At 42.9% G+C, this 26,957-nt stretch overlaps 1 protein-coding gene across 1 annotated transcript; it reads left to right on the forward strand.

Moving 5' to 3' along the window:
* Positions 1-5,642: 5,642 nt before the first annotated feature.
* On the forward strand, positions 5,643-25,984 carry LOC145513880 (uncharacterized). The gene is made up of 6 exons (XM_081510871.1): positions 5,643-5,711; positions 15,846-16,000; positions 17,415-17,597; positions 20,337-20,436; positions 22,161-22,291; positions 24,639-25,984. The coding sequence occupies exons 2-6, from the start codon at positions 15,854-15,856 to the stop codon at positions 24,930-24,932; spliced, it is 855 nt and encodes a 284-aa protein (XP_081366997.1). The 5' UTR covers positions 5,643-5,711; positions 15,846-15,853; the 3' UTR covers positions 24,933-25,984.
* Positions 25,985-26,957: the final 973 nt, after the last annotated feature.

Below are 26,957 nucleotides of genomic sequence, written 5' to 3' on the forward strand. Positions count from 1 at the left end.
CCTGGTCCGTGTGGCGCGTGCCGCGATGTCCGTGCTCTGCCGTCTCGGCGTCGTGCAGCCGGCGGTGTGTAAAAGCACGTGGCAGTGGCCATGGTTGTGGCCGCCGCGGCGGGCAGGCCCAGGGGTGCTGAGGCCCGCCCGCGTGAGAGGGTGGAAGCCGAGACCGCAACCAAGTGTGCGGAGCCCAGCTCAGAGCCGCGGACACGGACTAAGGCGGCGTGGGTGGGGTGTGGGGGCTCTTTGAGAAGTTCGCTTTTAGAATGGCGCATGCAGCGTTTTTTGGGTGTGAAAGTGGCTGCGATTGGGGAATGAAGAGGAGGCCGCGGCCCGTGCGGTCGACAACGCGCCTTTCAGCGTTGAGGCCGTGCATAGCTTTCCGCTGGTGCGTGGGGTCTTCCGGGCGTATCCACCAGGATGAATTAGGCCGGCTAGTTATTTGGGGGACTTGCGGGCCTGGATCCTGTGCAGAAGGGGTGGTACCGCCCTCGACTGCCTCTGGGACATACCGCCGCATTTCTTAGCGCTTCCCTCGAGAAAAGAACCGAATTGCCCTTCGGAAAGGTTGATCCAGACCATGGCCTTCTGGACTTTTTCCCAGAACTTCCTGTTTAGAAGACTTTGCTACTTGAGAAGCTGGAAAAGTGCTATCTCATGGTTGCTTTTCTTTGTTGACTGGTGAAGTTGGGCATTTTTGTTACTTTCAGTCAAGACTAGTTGAGCTTTTGCTCTGGACCAGGAATTGAGCTGGGCAATGAGCCCGGAAGCCAGCTGATTCATGTTCCCTGCACTGGGGGGAGATGACTGTCACCACATGGAAATACCAAGTGTAACTGACTATAACAACCTTATTAGGGTGTCAGCCCCGAGAGTACAAAAGATGAAATGATTACCTCTAGGTGGGAAGAAGGTAGGAGTCAGAATCAGTTCAGTTCAGTCTCTCAGTCGTGTACGACTCTTTGCGACCCCATGAACCGCAGCACGCCAGGCCTCCCTGTCCATCACCAACTCCTTGAGCCCACCCAAACCCATGTCCATCGAGTCGGTGATGCCATCCAGCCATCTCATCCTCTGTCATCCCCTTCTCCTCCTGCCCTCAATCTTTCCCAGCATCAGGGGCTTTTCCAGTAAGTCAGCTCTTCACATCAGGTGGCCAAAGTATTGGAGTTTGAGCTTCAACATCAGTCCTTCCAATGAACACCCAGGACTGATCTCCTTTAGGATGGACTGGTTGGATCTCCTTGCAGTCCAAGGGACTCTCAAGAGTCTTCTCCAACACCACAGTTCAAAAGCATCAATTCTTTGGAGCTCAGCTTTCTTTCTAGTCCAACTCTCACATCCATACATGACTACTGGAAAAACCATAGCCTTGACTAGACAGATCTTTGTTGGCAAAGTAATGTCTCTGCTTTTTAATATGCTGTCCAGGTTGGTCATAACTTTCCTTCCAAGGAGTAAGCGTCTTTTAATTTCATGGCTGCAATCAACATCTGCAGTGATCTTGGAGCCCCCAAAAATAAAGTCAGCCACTGTTTCCACTGTTTTCCCCATCTATCTGCCATGAAGTGATGGGACCAGATGCCATGATCTTAGTTTTCTGAATGTTGAGCTTTAAGCCAACTTTTTCACTCCTCTTTCACTTTCATCAAGAGGCTCTTTAGTTCTTCTTCACTTTCTGCCATAAGGGTGGTGTCATCGGCGTATCTGAGGTTATTGATATTTCTCCCAGCAATCTTGATTCCAGCTTGTGCTTCATCTAGCCCAGCGCTTCTCATGATGTACTCTGCATATAAGTTAAATAAGCAGGGTGACAATATACAGCCTTGACATACTCCTTTTCCTATTTGGAACCAGTCTGTTGTTCCATGTCCAGTTCTAACTGTTGCTTCCTGACCTGCATACAGGTTTCTCAAGAGGCAGGTCAGGTGGTCTGGTATTCCCATCTCTTTCAGAATTTTCCACAGTTTATTGTGATCCACACAGTCAAAGGCTTTGGCATAGTCAGAATAGATGTCCATAAAGAAGTGGAATTTGAATGAATCTTTAAATTTTTTTAGTTGACAGGTTTCTAAAAATTATAAATGAAGTGCATGCTAATTTATTTACAGAAATTAATAGGAAAAGAATCCATGGAGGTATTAATATTTTTATTCAAGTAAAGAATTTAAATGAAATGCTCACAATTACCACTACAGAAGTGGAATCTATTTGGTATAAACGTTTTTAATCACAAATGATCATGGCTTGTGAAAACTAAAGAGAGCTTTAAAGGGTTTAAGAATAGCAGATATAAGGAACAGCCATTGCTCCTAGTACTTAGCTCACCTAAGCAAAAATCTCTGTCTATACTGGCCTGGCCTGATTGAGACCTTGTTGTAGAGGACATTGTCATGGCTTGTTAAATGGCAAGAAGTCATTAGGAATCTGTGCCAGACTTCCCTGGTGGTCTAGTGATTAAGAATCTGCCTTGCAATGCAAGGGACACCTAGTTTAATCCCTGGTCCTGGAAGGTCCCACATGCTGCGGAGCAACTAAGCCCATGCACTACAACTGCTGAGCTAGTGCTCTAGAGCCCCATGAGCTGCAACTACAAAGCCCACATGCTTAGAGCCCATGCTCCACAAGAGAAGCCACCACAATGAGAAGCCTGAACTCTCCACAACTAGAGAAAGCTCACATGCAGCAATGAAGACCCACCACAGCCAATAAATAAAGAAAAAAATCTGTGCCAGTGGAACTTGCTGGAAATCAACCCTTCAGAACTTGCTGGCATTTCTAGGATGCGGGGAGGTGTCTCTTGGAAGCATCTGTTATAAAACTGCCTAATAGCATGCTAGGGGAAACTGCTGACTGCTGGGTGATTCCACCCACCAAACAAAACAGGAGCTGACGCTGGAGAAGCTGTGGTACTGCGGGAATATGCCAGAGAGCACAGTGGAGCCACCAAACAAATCTCATTCCTTCTGCAGGGCATTCTGCCTGCAAAGCTTGTCTTCATGATAGATAGCAAAGGAAAAATGTTTTAAAGGCCCAGATCCATTTTCTCAGAGCAGGCAGTGAAGGGTGAGTTTAGAGCTGAGTGGCAATACATTGATAACTGGCCCAGAGCCTCATGAGAGGTTGTAAGGTGAACAAATTCATCAGTAATAGCAGTAAGATAAGAGTCTGCCTGGGCCCAGATGGCTTCACTGATGAGTTCTACCAAATATTTAAAGAATTAATAGCCATTAATACAACCTCTACCCCAAAAATAGAAGAGGAGGCAACATAGCTTAATTCATTCTATGAAGCCAATATTACCCTAATACCAAAACGAAAGATATCACAAGAAAAGAAAATCATAGATCAGTATTCCTTATGAATATAAACAAAAAAATGCTCAACAAAATACTAGCAAGCTGAATACAGTAACATATAAAAAGGGTTACAAACTATGACCAAATGGTATTTATCCCAGGAATACCTGGTCTTTTAACATCTGAAATCAATCAATATAATACACCATATCATTAAATAAAATCCACATTATCATTTCAGTAGATGGATGAAAAGCATGTGGAAAAGTCCAACATCCTGTTAAGATAAAAAACAATAAACTGGAATTAGAAAGGAACCACCTAAACCTAATAAAGAACATTTATGGAAAAACCCACAGATAACATCATAATTAACGGTGAAAGAATGAAAGCTTTCTCCCTAGGGTCAAAAACAAGACAAGGAAGTCTGCTCTCGTCACTTCTATTGAGCATTGTATTCAAGATTCTATCCTGGGCAGTTTGGCAAGAAAAATAAAAGGTATTTAGATTGGAAAGAAAGAAGTAAAACTTGCAGGCGCTATGATCTGATATATATAAAATTCTAAGGAATCTATTTTACAATAGCAAAAAGAATTAAACATTTGGGAATAAATTTAACAAAAGAAATAACCTTAAAACCTTGGGAACTACAAAACACTGTTGAAAGAAATTAAAGATCTAAATAATTGGAAAGGTGCCCTCATGTTCATGGATCAGAAGAATTAGTGATAAACAGATTGAAAGCAGTCCCTGTCAAAATCTCTACTGTCTTCATTGCAAAATTTGATAAATGGATCCTAAAACTCATATAGAAATGAAAGGGACCTACAGAAGCGCCACCTCCCCCTCCAAAAAAAAAAAAAACTGAAAAAAAAGAATAAAGTTGGAGGATTTATACTTCTGCTTTCAAGATTTACTACAAAGCTTACAGTAATTAAGAAAGCCAGAGGTATAAGCATAGATGTAGATCAGTTCAGTTCAGTCGCTCAGTCGTGTCCGACTCTCTGCGACCCCATGAATTGCAGCACGCCAGGCCTCTCTGTCCATCACCAACTCCCGGAGTCTACCCAAACCCATGTTCATCGAGTCAGTGATGCCATCCAACCATCTCATCCTCTGTCGTCCCCTTCTCCTCCCGCCCCCAATCCTACCCAGCATTAGGGTCTTTTCCAATGAGTCAACCCTTCGCATGAGGTGGCCAAAGTATTGGAGCTTCAGCTTCAACATCAGACCTTCCAATGAACACCCAGGATTGATCTCTTTTAGGATGGATTGATTGGATCTCCGTGCAGTCCAAGAAACTCTCAAGAGTCTTCTCCAACACCACAGTTCAAAAGCATCAATTCTGCGGTGCTCAGCTTTCTTCACCGTCCAACTCTCACATCCATACATGACCACTGGAAAAACCATAGTCTTGACTAGACGGACTTTTGTTGGCAAAGTAATGTCTCTGCTTTTAAACATGCTATCTAGGTTGGCCATAACCTTCCTTCCAAGTAGTAAGCGTCTTTTAATTTCATGGCTGCAGTCACCATCAGCAGTGATTCTGGAGCCCAAAAAAGTAAAGTCTGACACTGTTTCCACTGTTTCCCCATCTATTTCCCATGGAGTGATGGGACCAGATGCCATGATCTTAGTTTTCTGAACGTTGAGCTTTAAGCCAACGTTGAGCTTTAAGCCAAGCAGAAGCGAGGCGGCTGCGACGGCTCGGCGCAGAAGCGAGGCGGCTGCGACGGCTCGGCGCAGAAGCGAGGCGGCTGCGACGGCTCGGCGCAGAAGCGAGGCGGCTGCGACGGCTCGGCGCAGAAGCGAGGCGGCTGCGACGGCTCGGCGCAGAAGCGAGGCGGCTGCGACGGCTCGGCGCAGAAGCGAGGCGGCTGCGACGGCTCGGCGCAGAAGCGAGGCGGCTGCGACGGCTCGGCGCAGAAGCGAGGCGGCTGCGACGGCTCGGCGCAGAAGCGAGGCGGCTGCGACGGCTCGGCGCAGAAGCGAGGCGGCTGCGACGGCTCGGCGCAGAAGCGTGGCCGAGAGGAGCTAGGCCGAGCCGGGGGCCGGGGGCCGGGGGCCGGGGGCGGCAACCGAGAGGGGCTAGGCCGGGCCGGGGGCCGGGGCGGCGGCCGAGAGGGGCTAGGCCGGGCCGGGGGCGGCGGCCGACAGAGGCTAGGCCGTGCCGGGGGCCGGGGGCCGGGAGCCGGGGGCGGCAACCGAGAGGGGCTAGGCCGGGCCAGGGGCCGGGGGCGGCGGCCGACAGGGGCTAGCCCGGGCCGGGGGCCGGGAGCAGCGGCTGACAGGGCCTAGGCCGGGCCGGGGGCTGGGGGCCGAGGGCCGGGGGCGGCAGTCGAGAGGGGCTAGGCCAGGCCGGGGGCTGGAGCCGGCGGCAGCGGTGGCGGAGGCAAGAGGAATTACCCAAGGCCCAAGGTAAGAGAAACCCAAGTAAGACGGTAAGTGTTGCGAGAGGGCATCAGAGGGCAGACACACTAAAACTAAAACAACAGAAAACTAGCTAATCTGATCATACGGACCACAGCCTTGTCTATCTCAATGAAACTAAGCCATGCCGTGTGGGGCCACCCAAGACGGATGGGTCATGGTGGAGAGGTCTGACAGATTGTGGTCCACTGGAGAAGGGCATGGCAAACCACTTCAGTATTCTTGCCTTGAGAACCCCATGAACAGTATGAAAAGGCAAAAGGATAGGACACTGAAAGATGAACTCCCCAGGTCAGTAGGTGCCCAATATGCTAATGGAGATCAGTGGAGAAATAACTCCAGAAAGAATGATGGGATGGAGCCAAAGCAAAAACGATACCCAACTGTGGATGTGATTGGTGATAGACGCAAAGTCCGATGCTGTAAAGAGCAATATTGCATAGGAACCTGGAATGTTAGGTCCATGAATCAAGGCAAACTGGAAGTGGTCAAACAGGAGATGGCAAGAGTGAACGTTGACATTCTAGGAATCAGTGAACTAAGATGGACTGGAATGGGTGAATTTAACTCAGATGACCATTATATCTACTACTGTGGGCAAGAATCCCTTAGAAGAAATGGAGTAGCCATCATGGTCAACAGAAGAGTCTGAAATGCAGTACTTGGATGCAATCTCAAAAACGACAGAATGATCTCTGTTCGCTTCCAAGGCAAACCGTTCAATATCACGGTAATCCAAGTCTATGCCCCGACCAGTAACGCCGAAGAAGCTGAAGTTGAACAGTTCTATGAAGACCTACAAGACCTTCTAGAACTAACACCCAAAAAAGATGTCCTTTTCATTATAGGGGACTGGAATGCAAAAGTAGGAAGTAAAGAAACACCTGGCGTAACAGGCAGGTTTGGCCTTGGAGTACAGAATGAAGCAGGGCAAAGGCTAATAGAGTTTTGCCACAAGAACGCACTGGTAATAGCAAACTCCCTATTCCAACAACACAAGAGAAGACTCTACACGTGGACATCACCAGATGGTCAACACCGAAATCAGATTGATTATATTCTTTGCAGCCAAAGATGGAGAAGCTCTATACAGTCAGCAAAAACAAGACCGGGAGCAGACTGTGGCTCAGATCATGAACTGATTATTGCCAAATTCAGACTTAAATTGAAGAAAATAGGGAAAACCACTAGACCATTCAGGTATGACCTAGATCAAATCCCTTATGAGTATACAGTGGAAGTGAAAAATAGATTTAAGGGACTAGACCTGATGGACAGAGTGCCTGATGAACTATGGACAGAGGTTCGTGACATTGTACAGGAGACAGGGATCAAGAAAATCCCCATGGAAAAGAAATGCAAAAAAGCAAAATGGCTGTCTGAGGAGGCCTTACAGATAGCTGGGAAGAGAAGAGAAGCGAAAAGCAAAGGAGAAAAGGAAAGATATTCTCATCTGAATGCAGAGTTCCAAAGAATAGCAAGGAGAGATAAGAAAGCCTTCCTCAGCGATCAGTGCAAACAAATAGAGGAAAACAACAGATTGGGAAAGACTAGAGACCTCTTCAAGAAAATTAGAGATACCAAGGGAACATTTCACGCAAAGATAGGCTCGATATAGGACAGAAATGGTATGGACCTAACAGAAGCAGAAGATATTAAGAAGAGGTGGCAAGAATACACAGAAGAACTGTACAAAAAAGATCTTCACGACACATAATCACGATGGTGTGATCACTCACCTAGAGCCAGACATCTTGGAATGTGAAGTCAAGTGGGCCTTAGAAAGCATCACTACGAACAAAGCTAGTGGAGGTGATGGAATTCCAGTTGAGCTATTTCAAATCCTCAAAGGTGATGCTGTGAAAGTGCTGCACTCGATATGCCAGCAAATTTGGAAAACTCAGCAGTGGCCACAGGACTGGAAGAGGTCAGTCTTCGTTCCAATCCCAAAGAAAGGCAATGCCAAAGATGTAGATCAGCAGAATACAATTGAGAATACAGAAGTAAACCCTCACATTTGTGGTTAATTGGTTTTTGACAAGGGTGCCAAGACAATTAATTGGGGGAAGAAAAATCTTCCAGCACTATTGTCCCAAGTAGTGTTGGGACAACTGGATATCTACATGCAAAAGAAAGATGTTGCATCTGTCTCTATGGAAACTACCAAATTTATACACACCCCTAGGATGCAGAAACTGGTATATCAAAGTTGTTGCATGAAGGAGTTTCTGTACCTGTGAAGGAGTTTTATACTAGAAAGAGCCCCGTTGCCCTACTCTTGTCAGATAATTCTCTAGCTTTATTAGTATTTTATGTCACATATCCCTGCAGGAACTAGTTTACTTTTGCTCTAGGCTAAAAACACAATATATTTGAGGGAAAACATGGTTCCCACCCTTGAAAATGTGTGTCTCACTTCTAATTTTCCTTTAAATAATGTAGGTGACGAGTTTTAAAAGTCTACGAAGTCTTCATAGGGAAAAAACAGTGGTGATTGCCAGGGGTAGGGGGAAGGGGAGTTACCGAGTTTCAGTATGGGAAGATGAGAAAAGTTCATCTAGTCCCTATCCCAAGAGGCAACCACCTCTTCTCCTGTACACTTAGGTAAGACTCTAGGCACTACTTAGTTATCAGAGTCTTAAAACAACTATGGCAAAAACAAAACAAAACTATGGCAGGGTACAGAAGTTTGCTCTTCTTCCATTCTGGCAAAACTTTTTCCAAACCTCACTGTAAAACTAAATATGATATTTTATACCCCCCATACATGCAGGATTTTAAAACTGCTATACAGACTATAAATTTCATGCACTTCAAATATACAATTAAGTTAGTTTTAGTAAATATATTAGTAGTGCAACCATCACCAAAATCCAGTTTTAGATCACCTCAGTCACCCTAAAATGATCCCTCATGTCCATTTGTGATCAACATCTTTCCTACCCCAGCCCTACACAGCCACTAACCTACTTTCTGTCTCTCTAGCCTTTTCTGGACACTTTACATACATGGAATCATACAACATGTAGTTTCTTTGTGTCTGGGTTTTTTCACTTAGCATGATGTTTTTTAGGTTAATCTATGTTTGTACAATGTATTAGTAGTTCATTGCTTTTTATTAATAGTATTCTACTGGGTTTGTCAAAAAGTTTGTTCAGGTTTTTCTGTAATATCTTATGGAAAAATCCGAATAAGCTTTTTTGCCAACCCAGTATTTCATGGATACACTGCTGCTGCTGCTGCTGCTGCTGCTGAGTCGCTTTAGTCGTGTCCGACTCTGTGCGACCCCATAGACAGCAGCCCACCAGGCTCCCCCGTCCCTATACACTACATTTTGTTTATCCATTTACAAGTTGAAGGCCATTGGGGTTGTTTTCACTTTTTGACTCTTGTGAGTAATACTGTTAGTATTTGCATACAAGCCTTTGTGGATGTATGAGTTCATTTCTCTAGAATAGAGTACTTACGATAGGAATTGCTGGGCTTGTGATGAATTTACATTTAACTTTTTAAGAAACTGCCAAACTTTTCTAATGATGTTGTAGCATTTTACATTTCTCCCACCAGTGTATAAAGGTCCTAGTTTCTCCACATCCTATTACTTGTTACTGTCTTTTTGATTAAAGTGGGTATAAAGTATTAATTCATTATGGTTTTATTTTTAATTTCCCAAATGAGTAATAATGTTGAGCATCTTTTCATGTGCTAAATGACCATTTGTATAACTAATCTGGTGAAATGTCTATTCACATCTTTTACCCACTATTAAAATGTGTTATTTGCTTTCTTATTGAATTATAAAATATTTTAAAAATATATTCTGGGTACAAATCCCTTATCAGGTATATGCTTTGCAAATATTTTTTCCTGGTCTGTAGACTGTCTTTTCATCTTTGTGATGGTGTCTTTTGAACCATGTTTTAAATTTTGATGATGTCTAATGTATTGATTTTTTCTTTTTGGATTGCGCTCTACTGGTTCCAAATGGGAAAGGAGTACGTCAAGGCTGTATATTGTCACCCTGCTTATTTAACTTATATGGAGAATACATCATGTGAAATGCCAGGCTGGATGAAGCACAAACTGGAATCAAGGTTGCCGGGAGAAATATCAATAACCTCAGATATGCAGATGACACCACCCTTACGGCAGAAAGCAAAGAAGAACTAAAGAACCGCTTGATGAAAGTGAAAGACGACAGTGAAAAAGTTGGTTTAAAACGCAACATTCAGAAAACTAAGATCATGGCATCCGGCCCCATCACTTGATGGCAAATAGATGGGGAAACAATGGAAACAGTGAGACACTTTATTTTGGAGGGCTCCAAAATCACTGCAGATGGTGACTGCAGCCATGAAATTAAAAGATGCTTGCTCCTTGGAAGAAAAGCTATGACCAACTTAGACAGCATATTAAAAAGCAGAGACATTACTTTGCCAACAGAGGTCTGTCTAGTCAAAGCTGTGGTTTTTCCAGGAGTCATGTATGGATGTGAGCGTTGGACTATAAAGAAAGCTGAATGCTAAAGAATTGATGGTTTTGAACTGTGTGTTGCAAAAGACTCTTGAGAGTCCCTTGGACTGCAAGGAGATCAAATCAGTCCATCCTAAAGGATATCAGTCTTGAATATTCGTTGGAAGGACTGATGCTGAAGCTGAAATTCCAATACTTTGGCCACCTGATGCAAAGAACCTACTCACTGGAAAAGACCGTGATGCTCGGAAAGATTGAAGGCAGGAAGAGAAGGGGACAACAGAGGATGAGATGGCTGGATGCCATCACCGATGCAATGGACATGAGTTTGAGTAGGCTCTGGGAGTTGGTGATGGACAGGGAGGCCTGGCGTGCCACTGTCCATGGGGATGCAAAGAATCAGACACGACTGAGTGACTGAACTGAACTTGACTGTACTATAATCACTGGTAGTGGAGCCCTGATGCTGGGAAAGGTTGAAGGCAAAAGGAGAAGGCTGTGTGAATTTGAGCAAACTCTGGGAGATAGTGAAGGAGGGGGAGCTTGGCATGCTGCAGTCCATGGGGTCACAAAGAGTCAGACACAACTTAGCGACTGACCAACAACAACAAAATGGAACCCAGTCTCTATATTTTAGAATCATGAAGTATCTGATATTTTTACAAAATTAAAAAAAGTTTTAACCTATAGTTCACCAATAACAGCTGTCATTTTACAGTCATCTAATGTCAAGTACTGTGCCTGCTTACATACCTCAGATGGTTTCATCAGTTGGTTTTTTACGTTAGCAAATGTAAGCTAACATCTTACAGACTTTTAAAAAATATTTATTTATCCCACAGGTTTTTAAAAAATGATTAAGTATCATTTTAAATTTGTTTTATTATGGAAGATTCAAAACATAAAAGTTGGCAGACTACTACAGTGAACTTCCATGTAGCCAAAATAGAGCCCCAGTGGCCACCAGTCCTGCCACATCTGTACTCATGGGAAAAACAATTGAGTCAACATTTAATAATCAGGCAATTTTACGTGAAAATTTCATGTAAAATTGCTAATCCAGAACACTCAGTATGGGTTCAAAGATTGGAAAGAATGATATCACCTTTAGGTTGTTTTTATTTCAGTGTAGTATCAAACTGGCAAACAAGCAGGGGAGAGGGTCAGGGATATAGAATCACAGAATCAAGGACATAGCTGCCCCCCCACTTCCACAGAGATGTGTCCAAAGTTCAGAGGTGACTGTGCCAGGTGAAAAGTCCAGCATTTGGGGTTTAGTGCCCTATGAAACTGGAAGATGGAGGTGGCTGTGTTTTCTGATTTTACCCACAATCACAGGAGGTGCTTCCTTGCTGTGCTAGGTACATAGTCCTTTGTCCTGTTTCTTGCTGCATCATCAAGCAGACAGCAGGTCTTATTTTGAACTTCAAATTCCAGCTTCTCTTGAAAAAAATGTGACAGTACTGATCTTGAACTTATTCATGGTAGCTGAGGTCCGGTGCACCCCAGTGGGGGAATATACAGTGGTGACATTTAATTTAAAGTTCAGAGGACAATACCTGTAAAGCTTCTACCAATAAGCCTGGTGAAGTACTAATGGAAATTGTTCTTTTTAAATAGTATTCTGTTTATTCAAGGTTCAGAATGAAATTTTTGAAAGTGCTTAGGGGAATAGGAGGACAAAACCTGACATTTATACATTAGTTTGGATTTAGGGATTTTTTTAAAAAATGTAGTAGCTGTCCTTGGCAATGAGCTTGTATATACAACACAGCACAAAGATTATGAGCATGGACTTGGGAGGTAGACTGCCTGGGTTTGAATCCTGCTCTGTGACTTGTAGGCTCTTGTGACTTATCTTTCCTGTGCCTATTTTGAGATGGCACAGAGAATGAGAAATGTTTTCTCATTTCTAAAATGAGAACAAGAACAGTACCAACATATCTTGAGTTAATATATAGATAAAGAAGCCAGAATAATAGTCAGTCAGTTCAGTTGCTCAGTTGTGTCCGACTCTTTGTGACCCCATGAACTGCAGCACACCAGGCCTCCCTGTCCCATCATCAACTCCCAGAGTCCACCCAAACCCATGTCCATTGAGTCAGGTGATTCCATCCAACCATCTCATTCTCTGTCGTCCCCTTCTCCTGCCCTCGATCTTCCCCAGCATCAGGGTCTTTTCCAATGAGTCAGCTCTTTGCATGAGGTGGCCAAAGTATTGGAGTTTCAGCTTCAACATCAGTCCTTCCAATGAACACCTAGGGCTGATCTCCTTTAGGATGGACTGGTTGGATCTCCTTGCAGTCCAAGGGACTCTCAAGAGTCTTCTCCAACACCACAGTTCAAAAGCATCAATTCTTCGGTGCTTAGCTTTCTGTATAGCCCAACTCTCACATCCATACATGACCACTGGAAAAACCATAGCCTTGACTAGACAGATCTTTGTTGGCAAAGTAATGTCTCTGCTTTGTAATATGCTGTCTAGGTTGGTGATAACTTCCCTTCCAAGAAGTAAGTGTCTTTTAATTTCATGGGTGCAATCATCATCTGCAGTGATTTTGGAGCCCCCCCCCAAAAAATAAAATCAGCCACCGTTTCCACTGTTTCCCATCTATTTGCTATGAAGTGATGGGACCAGATGCCATGATCTTAGTTTTCTGAATCTTGAGCTTTAAGCCAACTTTTTCACTCTCTTCTTTCACTTTCATCAAGAGGCTCTTCAGTTCTTCTTCACTTTCTGCCATAAGGGTGGTGCCATCTGCATATCTGAGGTTATTGATATTTCTCCCAGCAATCTTGATTCCAGCTTGTGCTTCGTCCAGCCCAGCGTTTCTCATGATGTACTCTGCACATAAGTTAAATAAGTAGGGTGACCATATACAGCCTTGACGTACTCCTTTTCCTATTTGGAACCAGTCTGTTGTTCCATTCCAGTTCTAACTGTTGCTTCCTGACCTGCATACAGATTCCTCAAGAGGAAGGTCAGGTGGTCTGGTATTCCCATCTCTTGAAGAATTTTCCACAGTTTATTGTGATCCACACAGTCAAAGGCTTTGGCATAGTCAATAAACAAAAAGAGATGTTTTTCTGGAACTCTCTTGCTTTTTCGATGATCCAGCGGATATTGGCAATTTGATCTCTGGTTCCTCTGCCTTTTCTAAAACCAACTTGAACATCTGGAAGTTCACGGTTCACGTATTGCTGAAGCCTGGCTTGGAGAATTTTAAGCATTACTTTACTAGCGTGTGAGATGAGTGCAATTGTGCGGTAGTTCAAGCATTCTTTGGCATTGCCTTTATTTGGGATTGGGATGAAAACTGACCTTTTCCAGTCCTGTGGCCACTGCTGAGTTTTCCAAATTTGCTGGCATATTGAGTGCAGCACTTTCACAGCATCATCTTTTAGGATTTGAAATAGCTCAACTAGAATGCCATCACCTCCACTAGCTTTGCTCGTAGTGATGCTTCCTAAAGCCGACTTGACTTCACATTCCGGGATGTCTGGCTCTAGGTGAGTGATCACACCATCATGGTTATCTGAGTCGTGAAGATCTTTTTTGTACAGTTCTTCTGTGTATTCTTGCCACCTCTTCTTAATATCTTCTGCTTCTGTTAGGTCCATACCATTTCTGTCCTTTATTGAGCCCATCTTTTCATAAAATGTTCCCTTTGTTTTTCTAATTTTCTTGAAGAGATCTTTAGTCTTTCCCATTCTATTGTTTTTCTCTATTTCTTTGCATTGATCGCTGAGGAAGGCTTTCTTATCTCTCTTTGCTATTCTTTGGAACTCTGCATTCAAATGGGTATATCTTTCCTTTTCTCCTTTGCTTTTCACTTCCCGTGCTTCCTGTCTTTTCACAGCTATTTGTAAGGCCTCCTCAGACAGCCATTTTGCGTTTTTGCATTTCTTTTTCTTGGGGATGGTCTTGATTCCTGTCTCCTGTACAATGTCACAAACCTCCGTCCATAGTTCATCAGACACTCTGTCTATCAGATCTAGTCCCTTAAATCTATTTCTCGCTTCCACTGTATAGTCATAAGGGATTTGATTTAGGTCATACCTGAATGGTCTAGTGGTTTTCTCCACTTTCTTCAATTTCAGTCTGAATTTGGCAATAAGAAGTTCATGATCTGAGCCACAGTCAGCTCCCAGTCTTGTTTTTGCTGACTGTATACAGCTTCTCCGTATTAGGCATGTAGTAAACATTTTTTGAGTGTTTACTTTTTGTTTATTTTTAAAATAAGCTTATGTGATAGGAGCTCTTTACATCCAACTCCATTGTTTTCTTTGGGTTAGAGAAGGTTCGTCGACTGACAAGACATGTTTGCTTTCTTTCTTGTCATTCTGATTCTTCTTGGCATTGCATGAGTCCTATCTCAAGTATTATAAAAGTAAGCATCATGTTACATGTAAACTGAAACTGAGAGGTCATTTTGGTACCTCAGAGGACCTCTGCAGCCAGACCCTGGGAAATGTGTCATGAACAAGTCTCAGTTACTCTCAGTCCTGCCTCTTTTTGTTTGTCTGCACCTCCTCCTACCACCAATGTTCTTCCTGACCCTCTATCCTGAGTCTTTTCTCCCTCTCATAGCTGCCGTTTACTCCTGATTTCTCTCTTGCTCCTTTGGTGCACAACTGACCAGCATGACCCCAGTGGCCTGGCTTTACCTCATGACTTTTCAGCTCCAGCTCTCATTGCCAGCTAGCTCACATCTGATTTCCCAGTTCAGATCCCAAAGAGTATGAATCTATGTGGGCAGAGCTTTTTGGCCTAGCAGCCTCATGGACCAGTGGCCAGTCTGTGGCCTGGATACTCAGATACTTGCCTGGATACTCAGATACTTGCCCCACCCTAGCTAATGGGTAGGGAAAAATAAGGTAGAAAAGCTACAGAGTTTCACAGCCTAGGCCTTCCCTTTTAGTAGGATGTATATGCTCGCACATAAGTGAGGTGTCAGATGTGAAAGGCAGTCAGGTAGCTGCCACATACAGTAGATAGAACCCATCCGGGGTCCCCATAGGATGTGAAGTTGCTAAGTTGCTTCAGTTGTGTCTGACTCTGTGCAACCCCATGGACTGTAGCCTGCCAGGCTCCTCTGTCTATGGAATTCTCCAGGTAAGAATACTGGAGTGGGTTGCCATTTCCTTCTCCAGGGGATCTTCCTGACCCAGGGATTAAACCTTTAAGTCTCCTGTATTGGCAGGTGGGTTCTGTGAAAGGAGCTGTCCAAATCTTTTCTGTGGGTCTCATATTGAATATGTAAGCAAATGTCAATTGATAGATCCATAATGTACCCAATATACTTTAATCACACCTTTATTTTAAAGCTGTAACACTTTATTTAATACACAGTATTTACTAAGTGCAAGGTTCTGTTTTTAAGAGCTTTGTGTGTATTAACTCATTAAATCGTCACAAGAGCTCTATGAGTTGGTATTATTATAATTCATACTTTATACATGAAGAAATGGAGGGACAGAGAAGTAGCGTGCCTCTGATCACATAGCACATAAGTAGCAGAGTCAGGATTTGGACCCAGGCAGTTGGGCTTCAGACAGCCCTATATTATACTGTCTTTCCCAGTTGGATTACCGACCAGACCGAGTTTTCTAGGAAAGCATAATCTTGTTTTCTTGCACCCATTTTAGAACCTTGTATGGTAAAATGCATGAAGAGGCTACCCATTACAGAAGACCTAAACACCTCACACCAGTCAGAATGGCCATCATTAAAAAGTCTACAAATAGCAAATGCTAGAGAGGATGTGGAGAAAAGGGAACCCTCCTACACTGTTGGTTGGAATGTAAGTTGGTGCAGCCACTGTGGAAAATAGTATGGAGATTCCTTAGAAAACTAAATATAGAATTACCATATGATTGAACAATCACACTCCTGGGCATATATCCAGATAAAACTGTAATTCAAAAAAAAAAAAAACATGCATCCTTATGTTTATAGTAGAACTATTCACAGTAGCCAAGATGTGGGAATGTCCAGTGAGAAGTGAATGGATAAAGAAGATGTGGTACAATATACAATGGAATACTACTCAGTCGTTAAAAAAATAAAATAATGCCATTTGCAGCAACTAGAGATTATCATTCTAAGTGAAGTAAGTCAGAAAGAGAAGACAAATACTTCTCAGAAAGAGAAGTATGATATCACTTATATGGGAATATAAAATATGACACAAATGAACCTATCTAGAAACAGAAACAGAATCATGGACATAGAGAACAGACTGGTGGTTGTCATGGGGGAGGGGGTTGAGGGAGGGATGCAGTGGGAAGCTGCAGTTAGTAGATACAAACTTTTATATATAGAAAGGATAAACAACAAGGTCCTACTGTATAGTACAGAGAACTATGTTCATTATCTTATGATAAACCATAATGGAAAAGAATATTAAAAATACAGTGTGTATATATATATATGTATACATGTATGTGTGTATAACTGAATCACTTTGCTGTTCAGATGTAATTATCCCAACATTGTAAATCAACTATAATTTTTTTAATGTAAAAAAAATAGAGGTTGTCCTTTTAGATTTATGTTGGTTTTTTTCCAGTTTTGATTTAGAATAAATGTAAAGTTGTTAGTTTTCTATATGTTAGATTCTTTTTTAAGAGACAGGATTGTAAAGTGGGAATAATGAAGACTTTGGAGTCAGATAGACCTAAATTTAAATTTTATCTCTGTGTGACCTAATCCATCTGATCCTTAGATTTCATATCTGTAAAGTACAGGATTGCTGGGAGTTTTGGGGAGTGTATGCAGAAGACCTGACACATACTAGGTGCTCATTATATGACAGTTATTATCATTGCTTTTGGCAGCAGATGATATATATAAATCCTGGCCATCATTTGGTAGCCTTAAAAGGCTTCAGAAAGTCTTCATGGTGTTGAAGAACCCCAGGAGGTTTTATTGTTATTAGGTGGTATCTGAGCTGGGCTTTAAGGCAAGCATTGCAGATATGTTATTTGGACCATCATGCCCTCAATATCCTCTTCTCATGTCAGACATTATCAGTGGATTACAGCATTACTTCTTGTTGAGCTCAGAATCCTTTTCATGATTGCTCAAGAATTGCTTGTAATTAATGGGAATTGACCCAGGAGGTACCATGTTTTCTTTAAGTCCAGATATACAAACAAGCTATGCAAGCCATTCCTTTGGTAGCCCATTCCAATCCTGTCTTTGTTTCCTTTCAGTCTCTTCTTCGCCTTGTGACCAACAGGTTTTGGAAAAAGTTGCCTCTGGTGACCCTGAACTTGCGCCTTTATGAGTCTCAGCAGCAGGAAGAGAAGTCCAAACCCATCAGCCGTTACCCCATTCCCTACAAAAAGGACCTGCCTTTTGACATTTTAGAGCTCATGGAGGAGATAGAAAAGAAGGTGAGACACTCAGCTCATGCAGAGAGCCACAGCCAGTGCAGACCTTTGTTGGCTGGGGTGTAATCCCTGGAACTGGTTGCCGCGGTCTACCCAAGTTCCCACTGTGGATGAACCCTTTCTTTGGGTTTCCCAGTCAGAAGAACGTGCACTTTTTCCTCTTGTCTTAGGCACAGCCTTTTAAGTTCTGGGACTCTGTCACTCAGCTCTCTGCCCACTGTGACTGAGGTGTGTTCTAAGTTCCCTTTAGCACTATAATATGGTGTGGAGATAGAACCATGAGATACATGCCAGATGCTTCAATAAATGTGAGAGATACCTTGTTCCTTCCTGCAATTACGTATTGAAAAATTAGAAAAATAAGCAAAAATTTGAAAAATAAAAATTCCACCAAAGTCAGCCACTTGTAGCACTTCTACTTCCCTATTTTTAAAAAATAAATATACATGTAACATTTTTAATGAGATCATGTTAACATGAACATTTTTCTAGGTTAAAACATCATGTTTAATGGCTGCATGATATAGCACTGTATAATAGAGATGTTTTAATTTATTTCAGCAATCTCCCAATCTTGGATATTTGTGACTTGTTAGAGATGTTTATACAGATATCTTTTTGAACATCCCAGAATTGTTTCTTGAGGATACTTTTTATTTATTTATTTAAAATTTTTCATTCGTTTGTTTTTGGCTGTGCTGGGTTTTGTGTTGCTGCATGTGGACTTTCTCTAGTTGGGGTGAGCAGGGGCTAAATATGTGGGCTTCTCATTGGGGTGGCTTCTCTTGTTGTGGAACAGGGGCTTTAGCTATACAGGCTTCAGTAGCTGTAGTGCACAGGCTTAGTTGCCCTGAGGCCTGTGGGATCTTTCATGACCAGGGATCGAACCTGTGTCTCCTGCGTTGGCAGACAGATTCTTAACCACTGGACAACCAGGGAAGGCCAAGGGTACTTTTTAAAGTTGATGCTTTATATTGTCAAATTATAAAACCCTTGTTTGAATGCAAGTATTTACTCTAAACTTTTGTTTTTGAAACTTTTTGTTTTGTTTTTGGTGCTGAAACTTTGTGGATTTTTTTTTCCAGACAGAATCTTGTATGTAAATCCATACACACACACACACACACACACACACATACATACATACATGCATGCATGCATGCATGCATGTAAATCCATACACACACACACACACACACACACCCAGCAGATCTGGTGGGAAAGGTCTGGAGCCCCCCAGCTTCTCTCTCAGTACCTGTCTATACCTCCTCACATCATCACCTCTTCCATAGCTCCTGCCCTGGCAGATATAAATGGTTCTTTTTATCATGTCTTCTAGATCAGTAATGATAGCACCTATTATCAGTTAGAGTGCTTTCAGCTACAGGTAACAGAAAATCCAATTCAGTTGATACAACGGCAAGGATAATTCAGTGTCTTGTATAACAGTAGGTCCAGACACAGGGTGATTCCTGGATTGTTAATCCAGTGGCTCAGTGATATCAAGGACCAAGTTCTTTGCCTGTTTTAGAACTCTGTGCTCAGACTTGTGAACTCCTGGTCCCTGGGTATAACAGCAGTAAACATTACATCCTTGCACAGCTCCTAGAATGGATGTGGAGGTCACACCCTTTTCTTTTATTCCTTTTGGGGAGAGAAGACTCCCAGCTGATTTCCCTTCATTTCTCATTGGGCATAATGGTGTCACATGCCCATTCCTAGGCCAATCACTGACAAGTAGAATAGAATCACTATAATTGGTTTAGATCAACCAGGATTCACCCAGTGGGGTTGGGGAAGGGTTTAACCTTCCCTAGAGCCCATGGCAATCTGATATCTGAACAACATCCAGTATCCACTGTCAAGGGAAGAGGGAAGAAATGGCTACTGGGTAGCAGTCGATAGTTGTCTGCCATAGCGTCCCATTGGAAAACATACTGAGGGACTTCCCTGGTGGTCCAGTGGCTAAGACTCTATTCCCAACGCATGGGGCCTGCATTCCACCCCTGGTCAGGGAGCTAGATCCCACATGCTACAACTAAGAGTTCACATGCCACAACTAAAGATCCTACGTGCTGCAACTAAGCCATTGAGCCACAGCCAAGATCAGAGATTCCATGTGCCACAAAGACCCAGAGCAACCAAATAAGTAAATAAATATCTTTTTTAAAAAAGAAAAGAAAACATACTGAAAACCCAATGTCAAAATCGCAAACCTGCCTCTTAGGTTTGGCTTGGCCTTGTGAAAGTCATTCAACCTCTCTGGGCCTTAGTTTCCTTATCTGTAAACTGGGATAATGATCCTTGCCTTACCTAACTTAGAGAGTTGTGGAGAAGAAGAAATGAGATTGAATGTATGAAAGAACTTTACAGAGTACTTTACTAATATCAAGGCTTGTTACTGATTTAATTCTTAGAAATAAATGAGCACCACCAGCTCCTCTGTGAAAAGGGGGGTAATAAGTATAGCCTAAATTCTAAGAAGTATCATTTAGTTTACATACAACTCTCTAAATTTTATAAAATGCCTTACTAAAAAGAAATTACATATGCCTTTAGAAGTAACCCTTAGGATCCCCTAAAACGTGAAAGAATGTGTGGGTTGTGCTTTGACACAAGGCTGTGGCCTTCTTAAGACTGCATCTGGCATTCAGCAGACAGTATGGGAACTACCAGTTACTATCTGCCAATCCTGTTGTTAGTTGTCATTTTACATTTCCCTGTTTCTCTCCTTCCCTGCAGACAGGATTTTTACCAAATGTATTTAAAGTGTTGTCTCACCGGCCATTGGAATTCAGAGCCTTCTTTGCTTATTACAATGTCATCTGTAACAAGAAAACAGGTAGGTGCGAGGCGGAGGGAACATGCTAAGTCATTTTTAGATAAGATCCAGGTGCCTGCTTGCTAGAGTTCGTTCTCACATAGTCCCAGATTACCATGGAGCTAGGGAGAAGCCCAGAAAGACTGGAGCTGGCAGAGACATTGTCTGGATTCTGATGCTGAGGTCAAATGTTACTTGATGGTTATAGGTATAGAACGGAAATAAATTAGATAATAACTCTGGCTCGACTTTCTTTGTGCTCAAAGGCCTTCTCTGGCTTCCTACAACACCCTGGATAAAGTTCAGGGACTTTAGACTGGTAATCATGGATTTCTTGCTTAGGATTCAGGTTAGGCTGCTGTTGCTCAGACCAAAGACACATTGATTTAAACAAGGTATTTTTTCTCTCTGTCTCCTATGGTCTCATGTGAGCTTCCGAGGGGCAGTGTAGTGTTGTTTGCTATCTGGAATTGCCCTTGCTTACATGCTCATGTGGATTTACCACTACCACCTGCAGAAAAAGAAAGAAGGGCATGTGTGGACACATATCCCTTCCTTTATGGTCATGACATGGAAGCCACACCCATCAGTTCCATTTACCTCCCATTGGCTAGACCTGCATCACATCTAGCTGCAAGGGAAGCTGTGTGCCCATGTGCCCAGATAAAACTAAGGGATTTTATTATTAAAGGAAGAGTGAGCAGCAGAGATGGGAGACAGCCTGTCACCATGACTCTCTATGGCCTGACACCAGCCTGCCTCCCAGCCTCATTTCCTTCAGCCTCTCTTTATGTTCTGTCCATTCAAGTCAAAGTGAACTGTGAATTATGCTTTACTCTCCAAAGCACTCCAGTCTCATATCTCTCCTCTTTAACTTGGATCACACTTTACTGTGCCTTTGGGCTGCCTTGTCTCCTATCCATGCTTTGTGAATCTGAACTTTCCATCAAAGTCCATCTCACCTGCCTTCACTTAGGAGGGACTCTTCCTCCTCTGAACTCCCACAGCCTCCCTCATCTGTCCTTTTCCAATGGCATGCAGAGTGCTGTCTGCTCTTATCTTCCACAACTGCCTCAGCCTCTCCATCCTAGCGGGATGGACAGGACCAACAGGTCCTGTGTTCAAATCTGATTCTGCCATAAATCATGATGTGAGCTTCAACAGAGTACTTAAATGTCTCAGTGCCTTGGTTTTCTTACTAGTAAAATGGTATTAATACCTCCTCTGCAGAGCTGTTGTGAAGATTATCTAAAGTTCCCAGATGGTACCAGGTACCAAAGTGGACTCTCCCCTTCTCTGCCTTTCTCTACCTAGAAGTAGCATGGCCCCTGAGGTTGGAAAATGCCTTTTTTTTTTTTAACCTCCTTTTCAAAAAGTGTCTAGTACCTGATGGACCTCAGAAAATACTTCTTGAATTAGTAATCATTCACATATTTTCTGAGCAACTACCATCTGTTAGGCATTCCTCTGGGTATACACTGGTGAACAAATCAGAAAAATGCACAGACTTTCAAGCATAGTCCAGAGAGGAGAAAACAGTGAACGACTAAATAAAAGAAAAAGTTGACTTCAGAAAGTGTTAAGTATTGTGAAGAAAATAAAATAGGTTAGCTCATAGCACAGAGCTGGGAATGAATAAGTGAGCAGGTAGGCAGGCAACTTGCTAAAATATGGCTGAGCCTGTTTAGGTTCTTCTGATCTGCTCTCCAGGCTTATGGCAGCTCTCCTCTCTTCTCCCTCCCCAGGCCAGCTCAGCAGAGCTGACAAGGAACTCATCATTTTGGTGACCAGCCTGGCCAACAGGTGCTCAGATAGCGTGGTTGTCCACAGTGCCCGGTACAGGGTCTTCTCGAAGAACCCAGTGCTCTCTGACCAGGTGAGTGCCCACCTCCCCGTGCCAGTTTCCCATTCCTGTTCCACCTGCTTCTGTGTGCACGTGATGTTTGGGATGAGGGGATAGCTAAGCTCTAGCCTTGTGCCAGACCTGACATTCTCTTAAATGCACACAACTCCCTAAGTTGAACCTTATTATAACCCTTTTACCTTTGAGGTTCAGACCTGGAATTAATGTGGGATGCACAACTAGAATGGCAGAGTCCACTTTGAAAGCTTAACACTCTTTTTGCTACATTGTATGGTATGCATTTTCCAGTATGAATTTAGTCTATACGTGCGTGTCCAGTCAAATTTAGTCTATGTGTGCGTGTCCAATCGCTTCAGTCGTGTCTAACTCTTTGTGACTCTGTGGACTGTAGCCCACCAGGCTTCTCAGTCCATGGAATTCTCCAGGCAAGACTACTGGAGTGGGATACCATGCCCTCCTCCAGGGGATCTTCCTGACCTGGGATTGAACCCGCGTCTCCTGCATCACAGGCAGATTCTTTACTGTCTGAGCCACCAGGGAAGCCCCTTGTGAGTTTAGTCTACCTGCTACTTATTCCTAATGGGCCCTAAAGTTTCTTTTTTAAAAAAATTAATTTATTTATTTTAATTGGAGGCTAATTACTTTACAGTATTGTAGTGGTTTTTGCCATACATTGACATGAATCAGCCATGCGTGTACATGTGTTCCCCATCCTGAACCCCCCTCCCACCTCCCTCCCCATCCCATCCTTCAGGGTCATCCTGGTACACTGGCCCTGAGCACCCTGTCTCATGCATTGAACCTGGACTGGCGATTTAAGATTTCTTTTACTTCGTACAGCTGGCCCCAAGCTTGGGCTTTGTCAGTCTCCCATTCTGGAACTGCCCCCACCTGCTCTTTCCCACCAAGACTGGTTGTGAAATGGGTCTCAACCCCCCAGCCAGCAGCTTACTCTTAACTTGTTTCATCCAGAGTCAGGCTGTTTGAGTGTCAGAGGTCGTGCTAATTCTTCCCAGAGAAATGAACCGAGGATAAAGACACAGTAAACATGGGTTTGTCACCAAGCTTACAAAACCCTACTCATCCCTACAGTGAAATTCCTGATCTTCTGAGCCAGATGTTTCTTCAGAAACAGATGTTTCTGTTCTCTGCATTTATTCCTTAGGGAGGGTCATCAGTCTTCCTATCCTCCAACCTTCCTTCCTGACCCCACCTGAGTGGAGACCTTGAAAATTGTTCCAAGGGCCTCTGTTGCCAGCCCAAAACTAAACAAGACAGGTACACCATCACCTTTGCCCTTCTCAGAGCCACCAGAACTTTGCTCATCCAGGATCAGTCTCAAACATATTCTCCCTAGTGATCATAGAATGTACTGTCACATCATGGTTTGCTCAACTGTTCTTCCAGTTTTTAGGTCATTAATGTGTGTGTGTGTGTTTTTGTGTGTGTGTTAGTCACTCAGTTGTGTCTGACTCTTTGTGATCCCATGGGCTGTAGCTCACCAGACTCCTCTGTTCATGGAATTTTCCAGGCAAGAAAACTAGAGTGGGTTGCCATTCTCTTCTCCCGACCCAGGGGATCTTCCTGACCCAGGGATTGAAACCCAGGTCTCCTGCATTGCAGTCAGATTCTTTACCATCTGAGCCACCAAGGAAACCCCAGGTCATTAATGGTTTCCAGTATTTTGCTTTAGCAAGGGTAATGATTATCAGTATAGTCACTGGAATCAAATACACTCGGATTCATATCCCAGCTCTGCCACTCTCTAGCTGTGTGACCTTGGGAAAGTGTGTGAACTCTCTGAGCTTCAGTTTCTTTGCCAGTAAAATTGGGAGTGACTAATAAAAAACATTACTTCCTAGGATTTTTATAAGAATTACATGAGATAATGAATATGAAGCATTGAGCACATTCTTAGCACATAGTCATTGCTTAAGTATCAGCTATTAATTTTGCGAATTAATAGCTGATACTTATTTGCGATTAAGTGGGGACAAAGGGGGATAATTATCTGAGCTTCACTTTTCTCATACAAAAAGGTTGATATTTGTGGGCTCTTATGTATTAAGAGTCTCTGAGTCTTGGTTCTGAGGTTTTTGATGGTATAGGTGTTTAGAGGAGAAAGAAGTACTTGTAGTTGGAGTGAGCAAAGATTTCCTGGCAGAGCTAGAGTTCCAGGTTTGTATTATATTGAACTTGACCAAGATACTTCTTGTCTGTAAAGTTTATTTTGGCCTCACTTCACCTCTTTACTCCAATCTTAGGTTTTTTCATTAATGCTTCTTTTGTTAGGCCATGTGTTTTATTGGCTATGTTGTGATGGACAGAGATTCTGCCTCTTAACTGTGTTTTCTTACAGGTCTGTATCAACTGGAGAAAGTCTGACCTCCCTGCCCGGGAAAAGGCAATGCTGGAATTTGCCCTTGCTGTTTCCCGAGCTGATGACATAACAGATGACCATTTCAAAAAGCTCGAGGTGCATGGCTTGAACCAGGAAGATGCCTGGGATATAGCTGCAATTTCAGCTGTTTATGCCATGTCCAACCGCCTTGCTCATTTTGTCAGTCTTGTTCTCAACAAAGAATTCTATTTGATGGGCAGAACCAGTGATGTCAAAGACATCAGGAGTGAACCTGCTGCTCCTGAAATATAAAAGCCTGAACAGAAAGGCTAGTGTTTACATTTCTAGCACATTTCATTATAAGACACCAGTTGGGAAGTAATTTTTAAAAAAAATATTTAGTCAACGGATAGGGAAGAAAGTAAACAAATTTGTTCTCTGCCTCCTTGATGCGATTGATGCTAAAAGGACATGTGATGGATATCACATGTGCTTTTGCTTTTTTTTTTTTTTAACTTTTGTTGTGGTTGGAAAGGAGCATTGGGATTGGAAAAGAATATTGGGGCAAAGGATTTCAGAAGATGCTTCAGGTGTTTCTATTGAATTGATATCTGTGAATTTCAGCAGTTAAGTTGAACATTTTTTAGTTTTGAAAAACATAGCATTGCATAGAAATGTAGTTTGAAATAACTTTCTTGTTAACACAGTGGTGTTTAAGGGCTCTGAAAGGCAGTGGGTAAATAGAAGCAGGCACAGAGTTGTTCTGTCTTTAGTGCCTTCTCTGGTAACCTCTTGTGATTTTTATTTTTTTTCACTGAGAGGTTTTAAAATAATGGTGAAACATTTTAAGTAGAAGTGTAAGAAAAAAAACCCAAACCTGACATTACTAAATGACTTGTTCTGTGTGTTACAACCACTGCCTTAAATTTGTGGCTGTCTTAACTTTTCAGGAAATCTAACTTTTAGATGTACATGCAAACCTACAAAATGTTTTTGTTTCCATTGGATTTCTTTAGATTCTCTAAGTTGCCAGTGAACAGTTCTTAATCAGTTTGGGAACAATAGTGAGTTAATTTTGAATTGCCTGAACTGTGAAATCTGATTATCTTGAGACAGCACAACTCTTGTTGAAGAGCTCTGTTGGAATTATATCTTAAATACTTTGGAATATGTAACCTTTTAACATTGAGTTTTGAGGGAAGGAGGCAGAAAAAGGAAAGAAAATTGAGTTTTACTTACTGAGAAAGTTAATAATGTTGGTGAATATCATGGTCAAAGTTGTATAGCCCAAAGAAATTTTAGCCATTGGCCATAACTTGGGAATCAAGCAGAGGACCTTTAATAAATATTTGTTGCAGTCAGAAGTTGTGGGTCACTAAGGGATATTATTTGTTCATCATAAAACAGACCTCTAACCCTTACACAGGGAATATCTCCAGAAGAATGGCTGCCTTGATCTTCTTTGAACACCAGACACTTGCTTCTTGCCCATGTTTCAGTCTGCTTATTGAATAACTACTAACTTTGCTGGTGGGAGGACCTGCTGAATGTTCAGCCCTGTCTAAATCTCATTCCTTTCCTCCTGGCATCTTTCAGACTATCCTAAACAGTCACCAAATCGCAGCTTTCTGTAACTCAGTTCTTGCTCAAGGCCTGGAAAGGGAAAGTGAAAGTCGCTCAGTCGTGTCAGACTCTTGCTGACCCCAGGGACTATACAGTCCATGGAATTCTCCAGGCCAGAATACTGGAGTGGGTAGCCTTTTCCTTCTCCAGGGGATCTCCCCAACCCAGGGATCAAACCCAGGTCTCCTGCATTGCAGGCAGATTCTTTACCAGCAGAGCCACCAGGGAAGGCCCAAGGCCTGGAAGGGTTATCATTTCTTATACCTACCTCTTCTTATACCTCAAGGTTCCCTTCCTTGAAGACTCTCCTTCCCTCCCCAAGAAACACCCCAGTTCCAGTTAAGCTTTTTCTGCAAATGAATTCTATGTATTTATCTTAAGCAGCACTGGTGAAGGATCTTGCATCTATTATGCCCTCTATGCCCTGCTTGGCAGATGTAAGCAGGGTTGACCCTGGGCTCTGTCGCTTATAAGGTTGGATTGATTAAGAGTTTGTCTCCTCTCAGTGACTCCGACTGGGTATGTGCTCCTTGCAGAGAGGAAGGCTTTGGTAAAGGCTTGACCTAGTAGGTAAAGTTGCTGGTAACTGGGCAGAGCTCCAGGGCAGCAGTAAGCCCCAGGCATTGTGCCAACCAGGGCTTTTTAGTGCAGAAGTTAACCTGAGTCCCTAGATTCCCAGGCTGAGTAGGCAATACACCATGCTGCTTACTGTGT

Source organism: Giraffa tippelskirchi, chromosome 1 (assembly GCF_054371585.1).
Source record: "Giraffa tippelskirchi isolate mGirTip1 chromosome 1, T2T-mGirTip1v1.2.pri, whole genome shotgun sequence".
NCBI lineage: Eukaryota > Metazoa > Chordata > Mammalia > Artiodactyla > Giraffidae > Giraffa > Giraffa tippelskirchi.

Excerpts from the sequence above, each read along its gene's own strand:
- LOC145513880 (XM_081510871.1), top strand. The coding sequence starts at position 15,854 with ATGGTAAAATGCATGAAGAGGCTACCCATTACAGAAGACCTAAACACC. Across the intron at positions 16,001-17,414 it reads CCTACACTGTTGGTTGGAAT|TCTCTTCTTCGCCTTGTGAC; the intron begins GTAAGTTGGTGC and ends GTTTCCTTTCAG. Across the intron at positions 20,437-22,160 it reads CATCTGTAACAAGAAAACAG|GCCAGCTCAGCAGAGCTGAC; the intron begins GTAGGTGCGAGG and ends CTCCCTCCCCAG.